The 18170-nt window shown below is 54.1% G+C and overlaps 10 protein-coding genes across 10 annotated transcripts; 9 read left to right on the forward strand and 1 right to left on the reverse strand.

Moving 5' to 3' along the window:
- Positions 1-226: 226 nt before the first annotated feature.
- Positions 227-777, forward strand: PG994_006790 (uncharacterized protein; the record flags this gene model as incomplete). Its single annotated transcript, XM_066858199.1, has 3 exons — positions 227-293; positions 396-631; positions 697-777. The coding sequence occupies 3 exons, from the start codon at positions 227-229 to the stop codon at positions 775-777; spliced, it is 384 nt and encodes a 127-aa protein (XP_066717468.1).
- A 911-nt stretch (positions 778-1688) lies between these two features.
- Positions 1689-2324, forward strand: PG994_006791 (uncharacterized protein; the record flags this gene model as incomplete). The annotated part of the gene is made up of 1 exon (XM_066858200.1): positions 1689-2324. One exon carries the CDS (start codon positions 1689-1691, stop codon positions 2322-2324), a length of 636 nt encoding a protein of 211 aa, XP_066717469.1.
- Positions 2325-3504: 1180 nt separating this feature from the next.
- PG994_006792 (uncharacterized protein) lies at positions 3505-4849 on the forward strand (the record flags this gene model as incomplete). Its single annotated transcript, XM_066858201.1, has 6 exons — positions 3505-3603; positions 3718-4016; positions 4063-4103; positions 4165-4396; positions 4460-4524; positions 4611-4849. 6 exons carry the CDS (start codon positions 3505-3507, stop codon positions 4847-4849), a joined length of 975 nt encoding a protein of 324 aa, XP_066717470.1.
- Positions 4850-8324: 3475 nt separating this feature from the next.
- PG994_006793 (uncharacterized protein) lies at positions 8325-8605 on the forward strand (the record flags this gene model as incomplete). Its single annotated transcript, XM_066858202.1, has 2 exons — positions 8325-8385; positions 8433-8605. The coding sequence occupies 2 exons, from the start codon at positions 8325-8327 to the stop codon at positions 8603-8605; spliced, it is 234 nt and encodes a 77-aa protein (XP_066717471.1).
- A 1033-nt stretch (positions 8606-9638) lies between these two features.
- On the forward strand, positions 9639-12511 carry PG994_006794 (glycoside hydrolase; the record flags this gene model as incomplete). The annotated part of the gene is made up of 3 exons (XM_066858203.1): positions 9639-9886; positions 9968-10081; positions 10135-12511. 3 exons carry the CDS (start codon positions 9639-9641, stop codon positions 12509-12511), a joined length of 2739 nt encoding a protein of 912 aa, XP_066717472.1.
- Positions 12512-12737: 226 nt separating this feature from the next.
- PG994_006795 (uncharacterized protein) lies at positions 12738-13640 on the reverse strand (the record flags this gene model as incomplete). The annotated part of the gene is made up of 1 exon (XM_066858204.1): positions 12738-13640. One exon carries the CDS (start codon positions 13638-13640, stop codon positions 12738-12740), a length of 903 nt encoding a protein of 300 aa, XP_066717473.1.
- Positions 13641-14286: 646 nt separating this feature from the next.
- PG994_006796 (uncharacterized protein) lies at positions 14287-15393 on the forward strand (the record flags this gene model as incomplete). Its single annotated transcript, XM_066858205.1, has 3 exons — positions 14287-14646; positions 14708-15008; positions 15080-15393. The coding sequence occupies 3 exons, from the start codon at positions 14287-14289 to the stop codon at positions 15391-15393; spliced, it is 975 nt and encodes a 324-aa protein (XP_066717474.1).
- Positions 15394-15421: 28 nt separating this feature from the next.
- On the forward strand, positions 15422-15730 carry PG994_006797 (uncharacterized protein; the record flags this gene model as incomplete). Its single annotated transcript, XM_066858206.1, is given in 2 exon segments — positions 15422-15466; positions 15482-15730. 2 exon segments carry the CDS (start codon positions 15422-15424, stop codon positions 15728-15730), a joined length of 294 nt encoding a protein of 97 aa, XP_066717475.1.
- A 229-nt stretch (positions 15731-15959) lies between these two features.
- On the forward strand, positions 15960-16841 carry PG994_006798 (uncharacterized protein; the record flags this gene model as incomplete). Its single annotated transcript, XM_066858207.1, has 3 exons — positions 15960-16216; positions 16273-16344; positions 16385-16841. 3 exons carry the CDS (start codon positions 15960-15962, stop codon positions 16839-16841), a joined length of 786 nt encoding a protein of 261 aa, XP_066717476.1.
- A 422-nt stretch (positions 16842-17263) lies between these two features.
- PG994_006799 ((S)-2-haloacid dehalogenase 2) lies at positions 17264-18127 on the forward strand (the record flags this gene model as incomplete). Its single annotated transcript, XM_066858208.1, has 2 exons — positions 17264-17432; positions 17520-18127. The coding sequence occupies 2 exons, from the start codon at positions 17264-17266 to the stop codon at positions 18125-18127; spliced, it is 777 nt and encodes a 258-aa protein (XP_066717477.1).
- Between the last annotated feature and the right edge of the window lie 43 nt (positions 18128-18170).

The raw sequence follows: 18170 nt of genomic DNA on the forward strand, positions 1-18170 counted from the left end.
TCACAGTGATGCGTCACCGCAATGACGTTGCCTGAATTTCAATGACGTACCTGTGGCGCACCCTGTTGCCCGTCAACACAAACACATGAACCCAGACGAGCGCAACAGACGTCCATTTTACCACACTACACCAACAAAAAGGATCAACAAATCAACCACAGTACCCATTTCACTCACATTGCCATCAATTCTTTAATTCCAATAAACCCAGTACATACACATCATCATGTACATTCCCACTGCCCAGAGCGTTCTCACGGCCGGCCTGGCCATGACCGGCATGCTCACCGAGCGTAAGTCCATTTCGATTCCCTTTTCCCGACGTCACCGCATCTGAAAGCTACTGCCGTCTTCGATTCTCGAAATCCTAACCCTCCGGCCTCCCCCCAAAACAGCCTCCAGCGTCGCCAAAGGCGAAGTCATGGACTACGCGGTCGAGAAGTGTATCGACAAGGACGGCAACGTCCGCTGCTCCAAGCCCTTCACCGTCTCCAAATCGACGTGCTACAAGATCGAGTGGAGCACCGAGGGCACCCTGACCCATACCACCGCCGAGATCCGCGATGCCGGCTCCGGCGAGCTCGTCTACTACCGCGACACCAACGGTGACTGGACGCCTGAGAAGGGCGAGGTGAGTGGTAACCCCCATCCCATCGATGTAAGAGTCACAGAGGAGCTAATCCGTTGGCCCCTTAGCTCGTCTACATGGACTTCAAGCCCAAGGTTGTCGCTACCGGAAATCAGACCGTCAGCTACGAAGTCAAGACCTGCGAGTAAGGAGAATCCGTTGACGCGTTACCATTACCAAATGAGGAGAACATGGTGCATCATCTTTCTGGCATTCAGGTGAAAGGGTGTTCAGAGGACTTTTACACAATTGGGCACAATGAGTTCTTTGTTTATTACAGACCTAATAGAGCCACGCTCAATTGAATCTCTTCCTACCCATTCCAGCGCAATAGTAGCTTGCCATTCGATCCAGCCGTATTTCTGACCTCCTGTTAAAATATGCTATTTGAGTTCAGTAGGTCTACTGTCACTGGAGCAGTTAATATATTTGCACGAGAGTATATCAATATCACTGGACGATTTCCATCCTCTCGCAGTGACGTGTTATTTAATGATCTTTGCCGTTGACTAGCTGAATTGTTTGCATTGATACCTGCTGTAACCTCCCCATCGTTATATATCCTGTACTTGGTACAGAAGCGCGGCACCTAGTAGGACTTTTACGAGTATAAGATGTCATTTTCTAATCTTCGATCCTCAGCCAACAGTACGACTTAACCCACTATGGCATTCGCTCTGTTCAAAAATACAATACGATACAGAGGACAGGACAAGTTGCCTGGACGCCTAGGACAGACTCCCTGTTTTGGGGGTAGCCAGCACTGACAGGGGGCGAGCTACAGCTGAGGAAGGGATTACGGCTGAGTTGATGCAATGGGTTTGTTTGGCAAACAGGGGGTAAACAGCCAAACAATGCGCCATTCTTCTCAAAACCTTTGTTGTTGCCGAACATGCCTATTATCACCCTCAGGGGGGAGCTCGACAGGTTAGTTTATAAACATCGGCGCCGTTTTGGCTCGTTTGGGGTGTTGTTACTTTCTGCTTCAGAGTATAATATAGAACAACCCCTAACAAGCTGATTTTTCGACTGGACCTCCTAGTGATAACCAACCTCCACCATGGCCTCCTGTCTGCCGTTGAACGTATTCCATCGCAAGCCGCGTCCGGGTTACAGGGCTATTGCTGACAGCCCCAGATATACCTCGGACTCTGGCCATGATGATTTCAGACCGTTTAGTGACTGCACGCAAAGGACATTGGGCACGCATGGGCGAGAACCCACCAACGACCTTGCCTTCGCCACTGTGGTTTACCATATACAGGCCTTCCCCCCTGCTTCTGGAGAACGTGAGTGTAATGTGCTTCACAACTGCGACTACATCGACACAAACGAACGCTGCGTTGCGCTTCCGAAACCCATACCTTCTTTCCTGGTTAACCTGATCGTACAGGACCCCACACTACAGGCCCGGACCGGCCAGCGAGCGAGCACCTTGCTATCGCCTTGCTGGAAGCGCCTTGAAGATGTTGTACGGGATTTCACCTATGTGATGGAAGACCCCACTACCGGCAAGCTTGTCGAAGCAAGACCCGGATCTTCCTACCAAGCGAACATCGTTGTGCCACAAGGTATGTCGTCACGGCTGACCAAGAGTGCTGACCGGGACTGGAGCTCCATACTATCGGAGTATGCCACCCAGGGGTCTGGCGTGAAGATAGAGATTCTGGTTGAGAGAGGACCTGATTGTATCTAGAATATGATCTCAAGCAGGCAAGGCGTCTGCTATTGCAGAGCTCGGATGAGAGACATGCTAGTAAGGAAAGTGCCGCCCAAGTTTCTGGTATGAGAGGGTTCTTCGTTGCCTCTAGGATAAGAACCTAGATTGTTTCGGTCCTAATGATGTGAAATACATAGAAAGAAGCTGAATATAACTTTGGTAAGAATAATAATTGCCCACTGTGTTGGTAGGCAACCAAATTCCACTAGATGGTATACCTTAAAAGCAAATGAACAAATATGTATGAGATATCCATAGCACTCATTGGAATCGAAACTATCTCCACAGTTGGAGCATCCAGTACGATCCCAGCCCATGTTTAAGGCCGAACCCATTGTTCCAGCTCTTCGGCACAGCTAAACTAAGAGGGGCGGGCTCAGGGTCAGTATTATCAGCACTATCGGAACAAAGGACCGTAGACAATAGTAATTCACGGCTTTTGTTATTACTCTGTACAATGAAGGGTTCGTCCTTTCTCCGATTAGTGGCCTATCAAAGCCGCAGAAGCAATTTATTCCAAAGAAAAGAATCCACAATAGCGCTCGTAGAGGTTTGACTGTGTATTCAGCTAGCATTCGCCCCTTTCCCGATAGTACGCTGCATACTTGATTATTAAGGCCCAAGAAATAGAACGTACGACAGCTTCCACCCAGGCCCCTAATGGCCCGGGAGGGAATACAAGGCCGCGTCTATACGCTCCGCTGCTAGTCACGGTCTGGTCCCAGACCGGCTGAGGTCACGACGCTAGCTCAAACCGGCTGCCGGACTCGATGTTTGACGATCGTCGTTGCATGGCAAGCTTCGATATACACGGCAAGCTTCCCCGCTAGGTTGCACCACCAAATTCGATAGGAGCCATGGGTTCAGCATCCGCTTAGGTTTCTTCTCCATATCTGCCATCTGACCCGATTGGCCCAACACACAAGGTCCGGCCACTGCCTGAACTTGGCAAGTCCCACGAACAGTTGGCTGGTTGGTCCCTTCAAACCGATTGGTTAGGTGGAGAACCATGCTGCTGTTCAACTCTTGAAGAAATCGGCATGGCGCCTCATGGGAAAATCACGGCTGGTTTGGCCTTTTCTATGTGTCCGCGTTCTTCTTCTTCTTGCCCTGAACGGCCCTCTCTCGAAAGGCGTTATTAGCCGTGTTACTAGATATGGCGGACGACCGTGGGCCACTTATCGACGGAGTCTACGCCAAGCTTTCCCGGCATCGTGGGCTGTGGTGGGACGACTATATTGCCCTTGTCTCTTGGGTACGTGCTCACTGCCTACCTACTCCAGCGTCATTCTCGTCGATCGATAATCACCTACGCCACGGCGACAAAGTCGTTGATACGTGGGTCTCTAATACCTGTTTTCATTTTTAGGCTATTCAACTGGTTTGCGCCATCCTCATCTCCATTAACATCAGCCATGGGTTCGGAAAATACGCATCGGAGCTTAAACTCACCTATCCGCAAGTCGTGCAAATGTCTTTGCGCGGCGCCATCAACGGCTCCTTACTCATCCTGGCTGCCGCCTGGTCCAAGAGCTCATTTGCAGTCACTCTGTTGCGCATGACGAAAGGAGGACTGAAATGGACCATCGTCATCGTCATGGCCTCCATGAACGGTTTTGTAGGGGGTCTCCCTACGGTCGATACACAGAAAGCGGATTCTGACTTAGAGTTTGCTTTATTATCTAATTGCCAGTATTGTGGTCAATTATTCCAGCTGCAACCCTCCGACCAAGACGAACGACCCCATGGTTCCTGGTGTGTGCTGGGAGGAGTCGATTCACATCGGCGTTCACGTAGCCGCCTCTGGTAAGTTCAGGAACCGCGAAGGTTGTGGCGGAATGGAAACTGACAAAGCTGTACGTCATATTCTGCGGCATGCGAATACGTGACTTAACCTCGGTACTGATTTTGGCTTTAAACGACCTTGACACCGACGTTCAACTGTCTAGTCTCTTCTTTGGTCTCGTGCCCTGGCTAGTCCTTGTCAACCTACAAATGAAGTTCAAGGAAAAGATTGGCGTAGGCGTTGCGATGAGTCTGGGAGTATTGTAAGTGGTCCTTGAAATATGCTGTTCCGAAACCACTCACTCACAATACCTCTCTATTTCTAGTGCGGCTGCCACTGGAATCGTCAAGACGATAAAGCTCAACAACCTGCGAAACGATGACTTCTCCTGTAAGCTTGTCGCAACTTGGTCTCCTTCCTCCCCGGTGAAAAAAAGTAGGACTAACCAAAGACCCCCCTTTTCACCAAATCCATAGACAACGGCGGCGACCTCCAGATCTGGAGCATCGTCGAGATCTCCATGAACCTCACCGCGGCCTCGATCCCGGCCCTGCGGCCCTTCCTGCGCGACTCCATCTCCTCGGTGGGGCGGTACATCTCGGCCGAGGCGAGCGACGTGCGCACCGACCCGTATTACGGCCGCCGGAAGAGCCAGGCCACGACGAGCACTAACACGGACCCGTCCCCGCCGAGAGCAGCCCCGACGGCCATCTAACCAGTCGCAGGCGCGGCGGCAGGGTGGCGACGTCGACTTGGAGAGCAGCGGCGGCGACGGGGCGAGCGACATGAGCGCGGAGCTGAGGAATATCCTCCATTCGGACGCGAGGGGGTTGACGTTTAACCCAACGCCGAGCTTGGATTTCGAGTTGCAGGATATGTGTGGGGGTAAGAAGAGCAAGGGAAATAGCTGGCGCGAGGTTTGAAGCCTAGATTGTTTTGTCAGCGTCAATAACGTACGGCGCGAGCCGTCTAGTATTGAAGAGCGTTTTGTTACAGGGTTTAAAATGCAGCATCAAACCAGGCGTATGAAAAGTGCTTCAATATGCCATTTCATTTGGCCATTCAATAAAGTTTCTCGAAGCAATACGAAAGCCAATAGTGAGCGATTTATTGCACTCGAGACTGGTACATACTGGGAGTGCAAAAACTAATCTGCCCCTTTTCCAATCTAGGCGCATGGTCTCGAATGGTCACTCCTCCTTACTAGCCGCGTTGTCTCAAGGATTAACTCATATATCAGTCTATTTTGTCACTCAGTAGACCCAAGGATCTCCCCGTCGAACGGCTTCCGGCCGTAGACACATTGTACAGGCACAAAGGTATGGACGTGTGGGTTGAGAATATCGAGGTGGACTTCATCTACCATCTTATCAATCTCCTCGGTGGACATTCCCGCAGATCGGAGCATGGCGAAGCTGATCCCCGGACACCATCGTAGAGGTCCCTCTCAATGTAGCGTCTGTCAGCGTTAGTAGGTCTCTTGTATGCATCTATTGGCAAGACGGGGTTGCCGAGGTCAGGAGGCTAGTTGGCACATACCCAACCAGCTTCAGCTTGGGGTCATTGGCCCATCCGCTCACCGGAATTACCAGAACCCTTTCCACAACATCGAAAACTGGACGGGGGACGTGGTTAGCGAAATCCCGCGAACACAATGGGGAGAGGCTGAGGTGGCATACGACCGATGTCTTGCATCCAGCGTTTGTATTGTCTGGTAACATTCAGGTCTCTTCCTCTGCGGGCCATGCCTTGGATGCAGAGCTGGCCCCATCTTCTGATTGTAGTCCCTATCGACATGTTATGTTAGATGTCAAGTAGCCGAAGATTGACTTGGTGGAGAAGCTTGCTTATGTGGGAGCCGTCCAAGCTCGTTTCTTCGAAAGACTGATCAGTAGGGGAAAAAGGAGGAAGTTAGCCAAACCCCTTGTTGTATGGATCTGATGCCAGTAACGCGAATCTTACCACGTCTATATACTCGATCCAACCTCCCGGCTCAAGGGACTGAAAGGCCTGCTCCATCACGCCTCTGGGGTTGTCAAAGCAGGTAAGACACATTCTCGCATGGATGAAGTCGAATTTGTGCGGGAAGACCCATGGATCCTCGACATCCTCCCTGATAAACTTCACATTCGGCAACGTGGTCCCGGGTTGGATCAGGCTAAGATCAGTCCCGATAACCTCGGCCTGGGGTGTTCTTCGGCTACCCGAATTTACATTGTCAGCATCCCAGGACAACTAAGAAGGATTGGGAACAAACCAAAGTCATGTGCCCATATGCCAGTCACAGTTGCAAGGTCGAGAACATGCCGAGGCCCTTTGATCGGCGCCAGATAAAGCCTATCTCCAAGCAAGACGGTGAAAGCTTTATGCTGCAGGTCCAGTCGGTCCTGTTCTGCCTGACTTCTTGTCAGCATGGTTTTGGCACGGTAACTCGACATGGTGCACTTACTGCGTCATTCGGTAAGAGATACCTAGGTAGTTGTAAGCTTGATCAGTGAGTGCATCTCGGGGTCACCCTCGGTTCTTACTTACTTCCCTTCCTTGTATCCGTGATACAGCCTCCAGGATTCTCCTGTGACCGAATTAGGCTCGTAGGCCGATGCACCGCTAGATTCTCGGTAGATTTCCCCCGGGCACCATTGCATCAGAGGGATGCCTGTCTGGCTCTGGGGAAGAGTGGTTGCCGAAACCAGGTCCGGGTTAAGATATCTTGGGTCTATCTGGAAGAAACTCTTCGGGGTTGAACTCTGTAAATACAGACAGCTCTTCAAGTGAAGTATGACTTACCAGGTACTGAAGGCATACCACCGGACCCGTCCTCTAATTTGATTGGCTTGCTACCTCCTGACTGAGAATCTGACATTTTGTTCTCGGTGATATGATACACGACCCAACAGACGGAACACAGAACTTGGTGAATAATTACTTGACAAGATCGAAGGAAAGTGCGTGCGGGGTAACATGAATTGTTTTCAGGCCGAGTGAGGCCTTTATCTATGGCGTGAACTTCCATGGGTCTGAGAATCCCCGGTTATCAGGTTATTGTGCAGCTTTCGACAGGGGTCGACCACTGTGTCGGTAATATCATGCCCAACCTGGGATTGGACTATGGCTTTCCACCATGGAGATAGCCTTTCTGGACACATGGCAAGCATATTTAAATGATCAAGTCATCACCTAGTATGTAGCATAGGTAGCCATCACCCCCGTGTAGAAGGCGTCTTGTATTGTGTGACAAGATATGTCAAGTCACTTCTATTTGCGTGTATCAGGATGTAACTGAAAGCCATAAGAACATAACAGGCTGGCCAAAGTCCTATACTACTCATTTTGCTAGCAAATCACCCTGCGTCGTTGCTTTTAAGATACGAGCTAAAGCCCTGCATGCTGGACAGGCTTGCTTCCTGTTATCGATGTTGACTTTCCCCAGCAATTGCCCGCTTATCAGGGAACCCGTTTGAGTAATAAAGAGAACAAATATACTGCTATATTTGAGCATTCAACTGTTCTAGAGTCTATGTACTTACACTAGGATAAGTACGTCGTTGACATTAGGTAAATAAGCTTAAATTAGACTACTGAGCCAAAGTGGGAGAGCACATCGGATCAGACCAAAAACACTTGGCACTATAACGTAAACTACGCCGCTGGAAGTAAGACCTGTCACATCTTGTAAAAGAGAGGTTTGATGCCAGAGCAGATGAAAGAAACTTCCGTTTCGTTGGGTTCAATCCCTTGTGGGCACTGGTACAACATTGGGATTACCAATGAGATCTCAAAGCAGCCGAGATGAATGAATACGCCCACAATCCCGCTGAAAGTGAGATTGGAACCATGATTGGGAGAGGCGCTGAAGTCTAGAGATGTGGTCCGGTGTCTCGGATGGGTGATGCTACCATCAAGGAGGACTAGGGGTAGGTCGTTCAGCCATAGGCAGCCTGCATGTCACCCACACAAGCGTTGACTTGCCATGGAAATGGTTGGCACTGATGAGGTCACGGCATTGTCTTTAGCCTACTAGCTTGGTGCGGCGATCGATCCGCCGGGCTACCTCGCAGCGAACCTCGTTCGCGTGCGAATGCAGGAACCGAAAACGCTGTGAGGAAAAAAGCGATTTCATGTTAGTCGCAGTCGCTTCGAGTTGGAGAAAGTTAGGGGGTACAGGAGACCGACTATGAATTCTGTGTACCATGGTTCTCACTGCGCCCCTCTTCTGCGTAAGTCTCCCCATACTAGGGTCAAGGGATATAAGTATATTCTGCCATTTCATCTAGGTGTCATCAGCTAACGCATAGTAGCAGAAGAGGCGGCTCTGGCGGCTGGGGAGCTTCCTGGTGTCCCGGCCACGTTCCAGATCGACGGCAACTTCGGGACACCCGCGGCACTGCCCGAGATGCTTTTACACTGCGACGATTTCGATCGTCACCATGTCATCATCACCAGCCCGGAGACGGGCAACAGCAGAAGCTGACAGCGACGAGGACGAGGGACTCTGGACACGACCCCAATGATTCGGTTGCTTCCTGCGCTGCCCACTTCCTACCTGTCTTTCGGCGTTGGGGGCTTACGCTGAGTGCTTGCTCATCCGGGGCGGGTTCAGTATATGGGCGTGCGCTAGGACACGGGGGGATGCCGGCTGACTTAAGCAGGCGTGTTGTCAGGGCTCCGGGGGGACGGTGTACATCACAGTTGGTAACAGCACGATCGGCGGGACCGACGGATTAGAAGCGCAGACGCTGGTACGCGCGGGAAAGAAGCAGATTTCAACTGAGCCTACTATTGGTGCGGTTATGTTGAAGCTTAATACGGAGAGGGGCAAGGCGTATGATGTGACGTTGGCCCAGAGCTAGAAGGTCCGGTCCGGTTCGAGCAATACCTCTTGGGGATTAAATTGTGCATAAAACAAGACGACGGTTTGCGGATGAATTTGAATTCCAATTGAGAAGGCCAATACTGGGAATACCAGTGATCAAGTTTTCATCGGATCTCGCATGTCGGGCTGAAGTTTGATTCGTGGAGTGAGACAGGATGGGGTGAACAGGGAACGGGACGTATCTCCTCTCCCCGCATTCTCCGCACTTCCCCGAGGAGCGAGTCGGTCGATCTCTCGTGCTCGTCAGGGGACTGCAGTAGTATTCCAGAGAGCTTGGCTCATATACTTACCCGTCTTAGGGGGTGGATCTCATGTCAACCCGGGGCAAAACTACCCACATTCACATTTATCCGCTCGGGTCAAACCTAGCGGTGGTATGCTTTCTACCGGGAAGCGGAGGCAACCATCAGCTGTACACGGCCGGAAACCTGATCATCCGGTCATGAATATAGGGCTGGGCTACTTAATACCTCCTCGTGCCTCTGTTACTCCAGCCAACATGTTGCGATGTTTCTGTATTGTCGCCTTGCACATCCAGCAGGCACTTTCGTTTTCAGCGGAAGAGTCTCCTGCAGGGCTCGGAGTGAGAACATCGCATCACCTTCCTTCTATCCATCCCCAAGCAGAAGCCATGGTCAAGCAACCAGGCTCCCCAGCTGCCCTGGCGACGTTGCTGTTATCCCAAGATAAACCCTTCGTCTGCGACGAGTCGGGTGCGGCGCCGTATGAGGCGACCAAGGAGTATCTCGGATGCTTCCAGGACCCGAACGTGAGCATCCTCGGCGAAGCCAAGATCAGCACCATCGCCATGACCCCTCAATACTGCGCCAATTGGTGTGGCTCGCGCGGGTTCGGGTTCAGCGGCATGGTTTTCGGAACGTAAGTCGAAGAAACAAGCATATATGGGTTGTATCGTGCGACTTTCTGCACAGAGGTTGACTCGACGTGACGTCCGGCTAGTCAATGCTTCTGTGGAACAACACCGGACTACAGCAGAGCGACCAACACTAGCGACGACGCGTGCAGCTCAAAATGTGCCATCATGCCCTCGCTCTACTGCGGGGGACAGTATACGTAGGTTTAGACCGGTAACCCAGCTCGAAAACGCGTGTCTAACAAAGGCTTAGGAACTCCCTTTACCAGATCACTAACCCCCAGGGAGAGCCTTCGGACGGGACCAATAGCTCCCCGAACCCACCGGCATGCGAGACGAACCCCCTCTGCAGCCACGCTGTCTGTGACACTTCGAAGAGCATCTCGGAACGAGTCGCAGCCCTCGTCAACAATTTCACTCTACAGGAGAAGATCCTGAACCTCATCGACGCGTCCGCCGGCTCCGAGCGCCTCGGCCTCCCGGCCCACGAGTGGTGGAGCGAAGCCACGCACGGCGTCGGCTCGGCCCCGGGCGTGCAGTTCCCCAAAGCGCCGCGCGACTTCAACCACGCGACCAGCTTCCCCGCACCCCTGCTGACGGCGGCCTCGTTCGACGACGCGCTGATGCGGGCCGTCGGGGACGTGGTGGGCGTCGAAGGCCGCGCCTTTGCGAACCACGGGTTTTCGGGCTTCAACTACTGGGCGCCCAACATGAACCCGTTCCGAGAGCCGCGCTGGGGGCGCGGCCAGGAGACGCCCGGCGAGGACGTGCTGCTGGTGCGGCGGTACGTGCAGAACTACGTAACGGGCATGCAGGGAGAGGACCACGACGACAAGCGCGTCATCGCCAACTGCAAGCACTACGCCGCCTACGACCTCGAGAGCGGCCGGCACGGCAACAACTACAACCCGGGCCAGCAGGACCTGGCCGACTACTACCTGTCGGCCTTCAAGACGTGCGTGCGCGACACCCACGTCGGGTCCATCATGTGCTCCTACAATGCCGTGGGCGGCATGCCGACGTGCGCGAGCCCGTACCTGCTGCAGGACGTGCTGCGCGAGCACTGGGGCTTCGGCCAGCAGGACTACCACTTCGTCGTTTCGGACTGCTCGGCCGTGACGGACATCTGGCAGTGGCACAACTTCACCGACACGGAGCAGGCAGCGGCGGCGGTTGCGCTCAACGCGGGGACGGACCTCGAGTGCGGCAACTCGTACCTGAAGCTGAACGAGTCGCTCGCCGACGGCGAGACCACCGAGGCCCGCATGGACGAGGCCTTGACGCGACTCTACAAGGCCCTGTTTACCGTGGGCTACTTCGACGGCGGCGCCCACAGTGCCCTGGGCTGGTCCGACGTCGCGACCCCGGAGGCGACCGAGCTAGCCTACCGGGCGGCCGTCGAGGGCATGACCCTCATCAAGAACGACGGAATCCTGCCGCTCGGTAACAACAAGTACAAATCTATCGCGCTGGTCGGGCCCTTTGCCAATGCCACGACGCAGATGCAGGGCGACTATTCGGGCAAGGCCCTCTACCTCCGAAGCCCACTGATCGCCTTCACGAGCGGCAACCAGAGTTGGACGGTGAACTATACCCCAGGAACAGCCATCAGCGGGCAGAACACGACGGGCTTCGCCGCGGCGCTCGAGGCGGCCGAGAAGTCGGACCTGGTCGTCTACTGCGGCGGCGTCGACAACAGCATCGAGAACGAGACGCTGGACCGCCAGAACATTGCCTGGCCGGGCAACCAGCTGGCGTTAGTGGCCGAGCTCGCGAAGCTGGGCAAGCCGCTTGTGGTCGCGCAGTTCGGCGCGGGCCAGGTCGACGACTCGGCCCTCCTCGCGGACGGCGCCGGCGTCGGCGCGCTGCTCTGGGCGGGCTACCCCAGCCAGGACGGCGGCACGGCACTGCTCGACATCCTGACCGGGACGAAGGCCCCCGCGGGCCGGCTGCCCATCACGCAGTATCCCGCCCGCTACGCCGACGAGGTGAGCATGTTCGACATCGGCCTGCGACCGAACGCGACGGCCCATTTCCCGGGCCGCACCTACATGTGGTACACGGGCGAGCCCGTCGTGCCGTTCGGGCACGGCCTGCACTACACCACGTTCAACTTCACCTGGGAATCGACCCTCGCGAAGAAGTCGTACGCCATCGCCGACGTCGTCGCGGCCGCTAAAAGCGCCAAGGATGGTGGTGGCGTCTTGAACGACATCGCGCCCTTCGCGATGGTGACGGCGCGCGTGACCAACGTGGGCCAGCGCGTGTCCGACTACGTCGGGCTCTTGTACATCTCGAGCGCGAACGCGGGGCCGGAGCCGCGCCCGAACAAGGTGTTGGTGTCGTACGACCGGCTGCACGACCTCGCGGTCGACGGCGGCGGCGGGGCATTACTCGAACTTCCCCTCACGCTTGGTTCGATCGCCCGCGCCGACGAGAACGGCGACCTGACCATCTTCCCCGGCGACTACAAGCTGGCGCTCGACAATGACGAGAGCCTGGCGTTTGAGTTCTCGCTCACGGGCGAGCCGGCAGTCATCGAGACGTTGCCTGCGCCCAAAGAGAGCTACGAGTTCACTGTGCCGGTTCATATGCAGCCCGAATCCACGAAGGCTATGAGTCCCAGCTAGGTTGGGAATTTAGTTTTGAGATGAATAAGAGTGTATTAGGTTGTTGTAGACTGAGCACAATAATAAAATTAGGGTTTGCTGTAAAAGTAGGTGATTAAATCGCTTCAATGAAGGAACTTCAATCCCGTAAGGTCACATACAAACGTAATGAGGTTGCCGATGTATTGTGCGCATTACCATTAGTTACTGCTACATCCATTAAAGCGTCCACGAATCAGACCTATCCCTATCGCCCCTTCCAGCGCATCTTGGTCACCCACTTGGCGAACTGCACGATCTCGTCCTGCTCGAGCAGGCGGTCGACGGTGAAGTAGTAGCGCGCCAAGTCCTCGTGGGAGGCGAAGCGGTGGACGGCGCGGTGGCAGGCGGCGCAGAGCCAGGCGACGCTCTGCAGGTCCTCGGGCCGGTGCCAGCCACGCTTCACCGCCTTGGCGTGCACGAAGCGCGGGATCAGGTGGTGGTACGTCAGCGGCACCCAGTCGCGGCCGCACAGCTCGCAGCCGGCCTCCTGGGCGGCGCGCTTGGTCGCCGAGGGCGGCGGTGGCGTCGCCGTGACGGCCTCGAGCAGCGCGGTCAGGGCGGGCGCTAGCAGGATCGCTGCTAGGTCGTCGGGCGTCGCCTCGGCCAGGAGGCCGTACGCGTGCAGCGACTCGGCGACCGTGGGGTCCAGGGTCGGCAGCAGGATGTTGCCCGACACGTCGCTGCTGGTCAGGGGCAGGGTGTAGCGCGATTGCAGGGGCCCGTCGTCCTTTTGGTCTTGCTTCCAGATGTAGTGGTCTAGGGTCTGCAGGTCGGGCGGGAGGCTGCTGTAGATCTCGGTGGCGATGTAGTCTATGAAATCCGCCAGGTCTTCGGCAGCGGTGGTCATGTCGCCGCCACCGGTGGTATCCTGCGCCGTGCTTGGCGGGGGCCCAGGGTTGCTAGATTCCGACGTTCCGTTATTGGCCGCGGTGTTGGGGTGCGCCGCAGATGCAGAGGCAGACGCGGTGGCGCGGGATGTAGCTTTGGCTCTGCGTCTCGCCTTGGGTTGGGGTTTGGAGACCTTTTCGATGAGAACGGTGGCCAGACAGTCCCGAAAAACGTCAAAGTTTTTCTGATAGTCTTGCTCTGGCTCCGACTCCCCAGCCATTGTCTCTCACATATTGAGTCGACGGTATAATATGGAATGAGGGCAAGTGTTAGTAGTCAATCGATCAAGGAAAGGAAGATCAACGGGTGACGAGGCCCTACGGCTCAGAGGTATGTCAGATTTGGCGGGGGCGGGGTCCTGAGTTGCCACACAAGCTGAAAACCACCTCCCACCGAATATCAGTTCCAGGGCCATTGCCACTAAAAGGCTGGAAGGTTCATCCGAAGCCACTCTGTATATATACCTCTCACATGCAAGTACCATGAGATGCAGCCAGAACTTGCCTCCAAAGCTCAATAGTATTGCTATTTTCTAATGAGTCCACTTCGTAAAAGTACTTCGATATCATTATTTTGTGCTTCATTAAGTAGGTAGGTAGTTAATTGTTACACGGGCCGACCGGGACTGTCCACGCTCTTCAGCGTTTGCAGTGGGTATGGAGATGGAGGACGTTTAACCTAGCGCCTTCAAACGAGAAATCCATTAAACAGGCACTCGCGATGGTTGCCTGCGTTTTTCAACATAGAGGAAAACAATGATAATTTGAAGCGGCACTTTAGCTAAGGAGAGGCTACGTCCCCCTCGCTATTTTCCCAATATGGAATTACCTAATCACCTACTTCACCCAAATTATGATTTTGCATTTATGTCGGAGCTCAAAGCTTATCCTTATGAGACGTTGATGGACGGCCAATGGGGCCCCAATGCCCCGGCATTCTATAACATTCACAGGACGGTAGGCGAGTACCCCTTGCAAATGCGCGAGGTCTTCATGATGGCCTTGATGGATGTCTTGACCGACCAGCCCGAATGGTCCCAAGACGTTTTCAACGAGGCCAATGTCGCCAAGTGGCGTAAAGTGGCCATGGAGCAATCAGAACGAGGCCTGTACAACGAGATCGTGTCGAAAGAAGGGGACAGCCGGGACAGCGGGGACAGCTCTCGATATTATCCCCAATATCCGCCTGGGCAAGGCCGCATCATGTCGGGAGCCGCGTTCGACTTTGTAAGTTGGGAATCGGGGGGCTCGATGATTGCCCTAATGCTAATAATGGGATGTTTGTCAGTGCATCCAGGAATTCAGAGCCAAGGCGGTCTACTTTGAGCGGACCGGTTTGGTACCTACTCTTGATACAGACCCTCTTGACAACGGCCTATTCGGCATTCCACCTGTTGTTGAAACCCCGTGTCCTCGCATCGTGGCCAAATCCGACTGTCTCGTGATGCCGGAGCTTCACGCGCAATTGGTGGCCACCTTGGAGGGAATCCGTCTTAGCCAGGTTGATTCCGGCACTGTCGATTGGCATCCCGGCTCCGACGACATGGTCCACAATATTGTGCACCCTTCTCTTTACCCGCTCACTTACGGTAGGTGTCTTCAGCGAAGGAGTTCCCCTTTGCGCCGGTCTGTGGTCAGCAGAGCGCTGACGTTAGATCAGCGAGATCGCCCTTCTTCCAAGACGAGGTCGTTGGGGGCGCCGATGCCGTAGAGAAATGGGCCGGGAAGGGCACAGCGGCGCCTAAATTACCGAATGGCAGGTTCAGAACCACGGGCCTCGGGCGCAAGGACTGGTCTGACACGTATCAGTGGCTGCCCTCTAACCTGGCTATCAAGGACAAAGGGTCTGTGCAGTTCACAAGCTACATCAACAACCTCCACCCGCGGAAGCATGGGCACCTCTACCGCCTTATTAAAGAGCTCATCGATGCGGCCATCCCGGCCTGGGATTTAGCTCTGGGGGAATGGGGATGAAGGGGCCCGAGGTGCACTCACCCTACCTATGAGTAGTACGTCCACTACCCGATCTTACCTCACCACGTTTCCCGTGCCTACTCATTAGGTTTGTGGCAGCAATCAATGGACAAAGGGGCATTGGGAACCATTCGATGAAACTCTTTTTGAAAAGGCCAAACGTGATGGCAGCTTGCCAAAGCCCGATTATGGCGAGTTGGCGGAAACATTTGGCTGGCCTGAAGTGGAAGAGAACGATGAACTCCGGTCTATCGCCGAGGAACATGCCGAATATGTGAAGAAGTGGCAATGGCAGCAAATGGCCAAAGCCATCCTGCCTGAGCCAGATAACATCTAGGAGGTCGACTAAACCTGCGAAGAAAGCATCCGAACACGGTTCAAGGATACTGGATTACAGGTCATCGTAAAAGTCGCCAGCATCGAACTGACTCCGGAGAGGCCCGATTTCGTCGCAGGAAGTTGGCATGTAAGTCTCTCGATGTATCTCCCCCGCCCCCCCTTCATGATGTCCGATTCAAACAGGACATGTCGCTCACTCAGACCGTGAAGATGGACAGTGGCAAGGCATGGCCAACGAATGCATTTGTGCCACGGCGCTGTACTACTACGATTGTGAAAACGTGACGGACAGCTCCCTAACCTTCCGCACCCAAACAGACTGCTACCAGGACCCTCTGCAAGGTTCAGGAAGAGAAGACGGTTTTAGATGGATCGAGCATATCTACGGCACTGGGTTCGCCTCGAAGCATGAAGTTCCAGCCCTTCAGTACTATGGTCGTGTCAAGACGCACGAGGGAAGACTGCTGGCGTTTCCCAATATTTTGTGAGACAGATTCGTGGTAGATATAAAGAATTGTTCCGCTAATACCTAATTCAAAGTCAGCATCAAGCATCCTCGTTCAGCCTGAAAGATCGCACGAAACCAGGTCATCGTCGTTTCATCGCGCTATGGTTCGTATACATGATACCTTCCGCATTCGAAACTTAATAGTTGCGCAATTTTTGCTGACCGAATCGGTCGTCCCAGGCTGGTCAGTCCCTATGAACGTATCATATCGACAGGCAACGTTCCGCCGCAGCAGCTGGACTGGTGGGCCGACGCCGTCTTTGGTTTTGACTCGAGCGCCAATCATGGCGGCCTGCGCCCCGAAGTGTTCCATTTGCTTACTGAGAAGCTTGGCCCGCAGGTTCAATGGGATAAATGCGTGTCGTCCGAGGTCGCGAACACGCTACCGTCGGAGATTATGGAGATGGTGCGACAGTATGGGGGTATAGGAGGTGATGGCCTTATGGATCTCCACGAAGCCAAGGAGCATCGGATTCGCCTAATGGATGAGAGGTCCAAGGCCGAGGGCCAGACGAGGGGGGTCCTTAGGCAATCTTATCCGCCTTCGCGAAGCGTTACTCCTTCGGCGGTTCGTGGCCAGTGTTGGTTAATGGTTAACTGAGGCGTGACCGACAACCTGGTCCAAACCCTTGCCCACTTTGTCGTCCGAGTGCGAACAGAAGTTACTCCGCGATAAGGATACCAAAGCCTTGCGAATTGTAATAGCTCTATCACCGTACCCAGGTGATTGTTGCACGTAAGTCGCACAGCAATTCATGTTATGGTTTTGAGCAAGTGAGAACGACTTAACTGTGCTTGAAGATGTGTTTTTGGTGGATCGCTTGCTGTGCTAGATTTACAGTAGGCAGTGTGAATCCACAAACCCCGCAACGGCGCCCGTCAGTTAGCGCAGTACTTTACGGGAATGTGACGTCTTCCACTCGAACCGAATCGAGCACTCTGCTTGACCATCTCACCGTGGATTTGATGCATCATCACCTTCTACCTTCTACCAAATGCACTTCTTCGATGCAATAGAATATTATGCCTGCCGCTAAACCCGTCATCGCCTTCGACCTGTACGGCACCCTGCTGTCTACAGAGTCAATCGCACACGAACTGGCCAAGCTTTATGGCGAGCAGATGTCAAAGACCCTTGCTGCGCTATGGCGTCAGTATCAGCTCGAATACACCTGGAGGATCAATTGCATGGGTGAGTCCTGATCATGTTTTATGTATCGTCACCCTTTACAAAGACCGACGTCACTCACGCAATGAATTGCTGATTTTGGTCCCTCAGGTCAGTACAGACCGTTCAATGAGATCACGCACAGTGCGCTGAAGCACGCATTGGCGGACCACGCACTCCAGATCACGGAGCGGGATACCAATGAGCTCATGAAGGCATACGACAGACTGCACATATTTCCCGAGGTATCGGCCGCCCTGGAGCTCTTGAAAGAGAAAGGCGACCAGGTCGACGTGTATGTCTTCTCTAACGGCACCGATGCCATGGTGGGCAACTCCATCAAGTCTTCCCCAGACCTGGGTCCCCATGCCGGCTTATTCAAGTCGTTGGTCACGGTGGAAGACGTCAAGGCCTACAAACCAGACATGAAAGTTTACGCGCACTTGGTCAAACAGGTCGGAAAGGAGAAGAGCAACGACGACGTTTGGGTCGTGAGCGCAAATCCCTTCGATATTGTGGGCACCAGGGCGGCAGGATTGAAGGCTGCTTTTATTGACAGACCTAGCAAAGGGTGGATTGATCGCCTCGACGAGAACAGCCAGCCGACCATTGTTGCTTCGGGGGGTCGAGGAAGCCGTGAAAACGATCCTTTCCACAGCCAGCAGCTCGTGATGAATCTGATCGATTTCTCGATATGGCTTGTTGATCACCGCATATGACGTTATGTCTCCTATGGTATAATACTCCGCAATGCCGCGCGCT

The sequence above is a fragment of the Apiospora phragmitis genome (assembly GCF_038363925.1).
Source record: "Apiospora phragmitis strain CBS 135458 chromosome Unknown utg000006l:1.0-5683423.0:1.0-5690449.0, whole genome shotgun sequence".
Taxonomy (NCBI): Eukaryota; Fungi; Ascomycota; class Sordariomycetes; order Amphisphaeriales; family Apiosporaceae; genus Apiospora; species Apiospora phragmitis.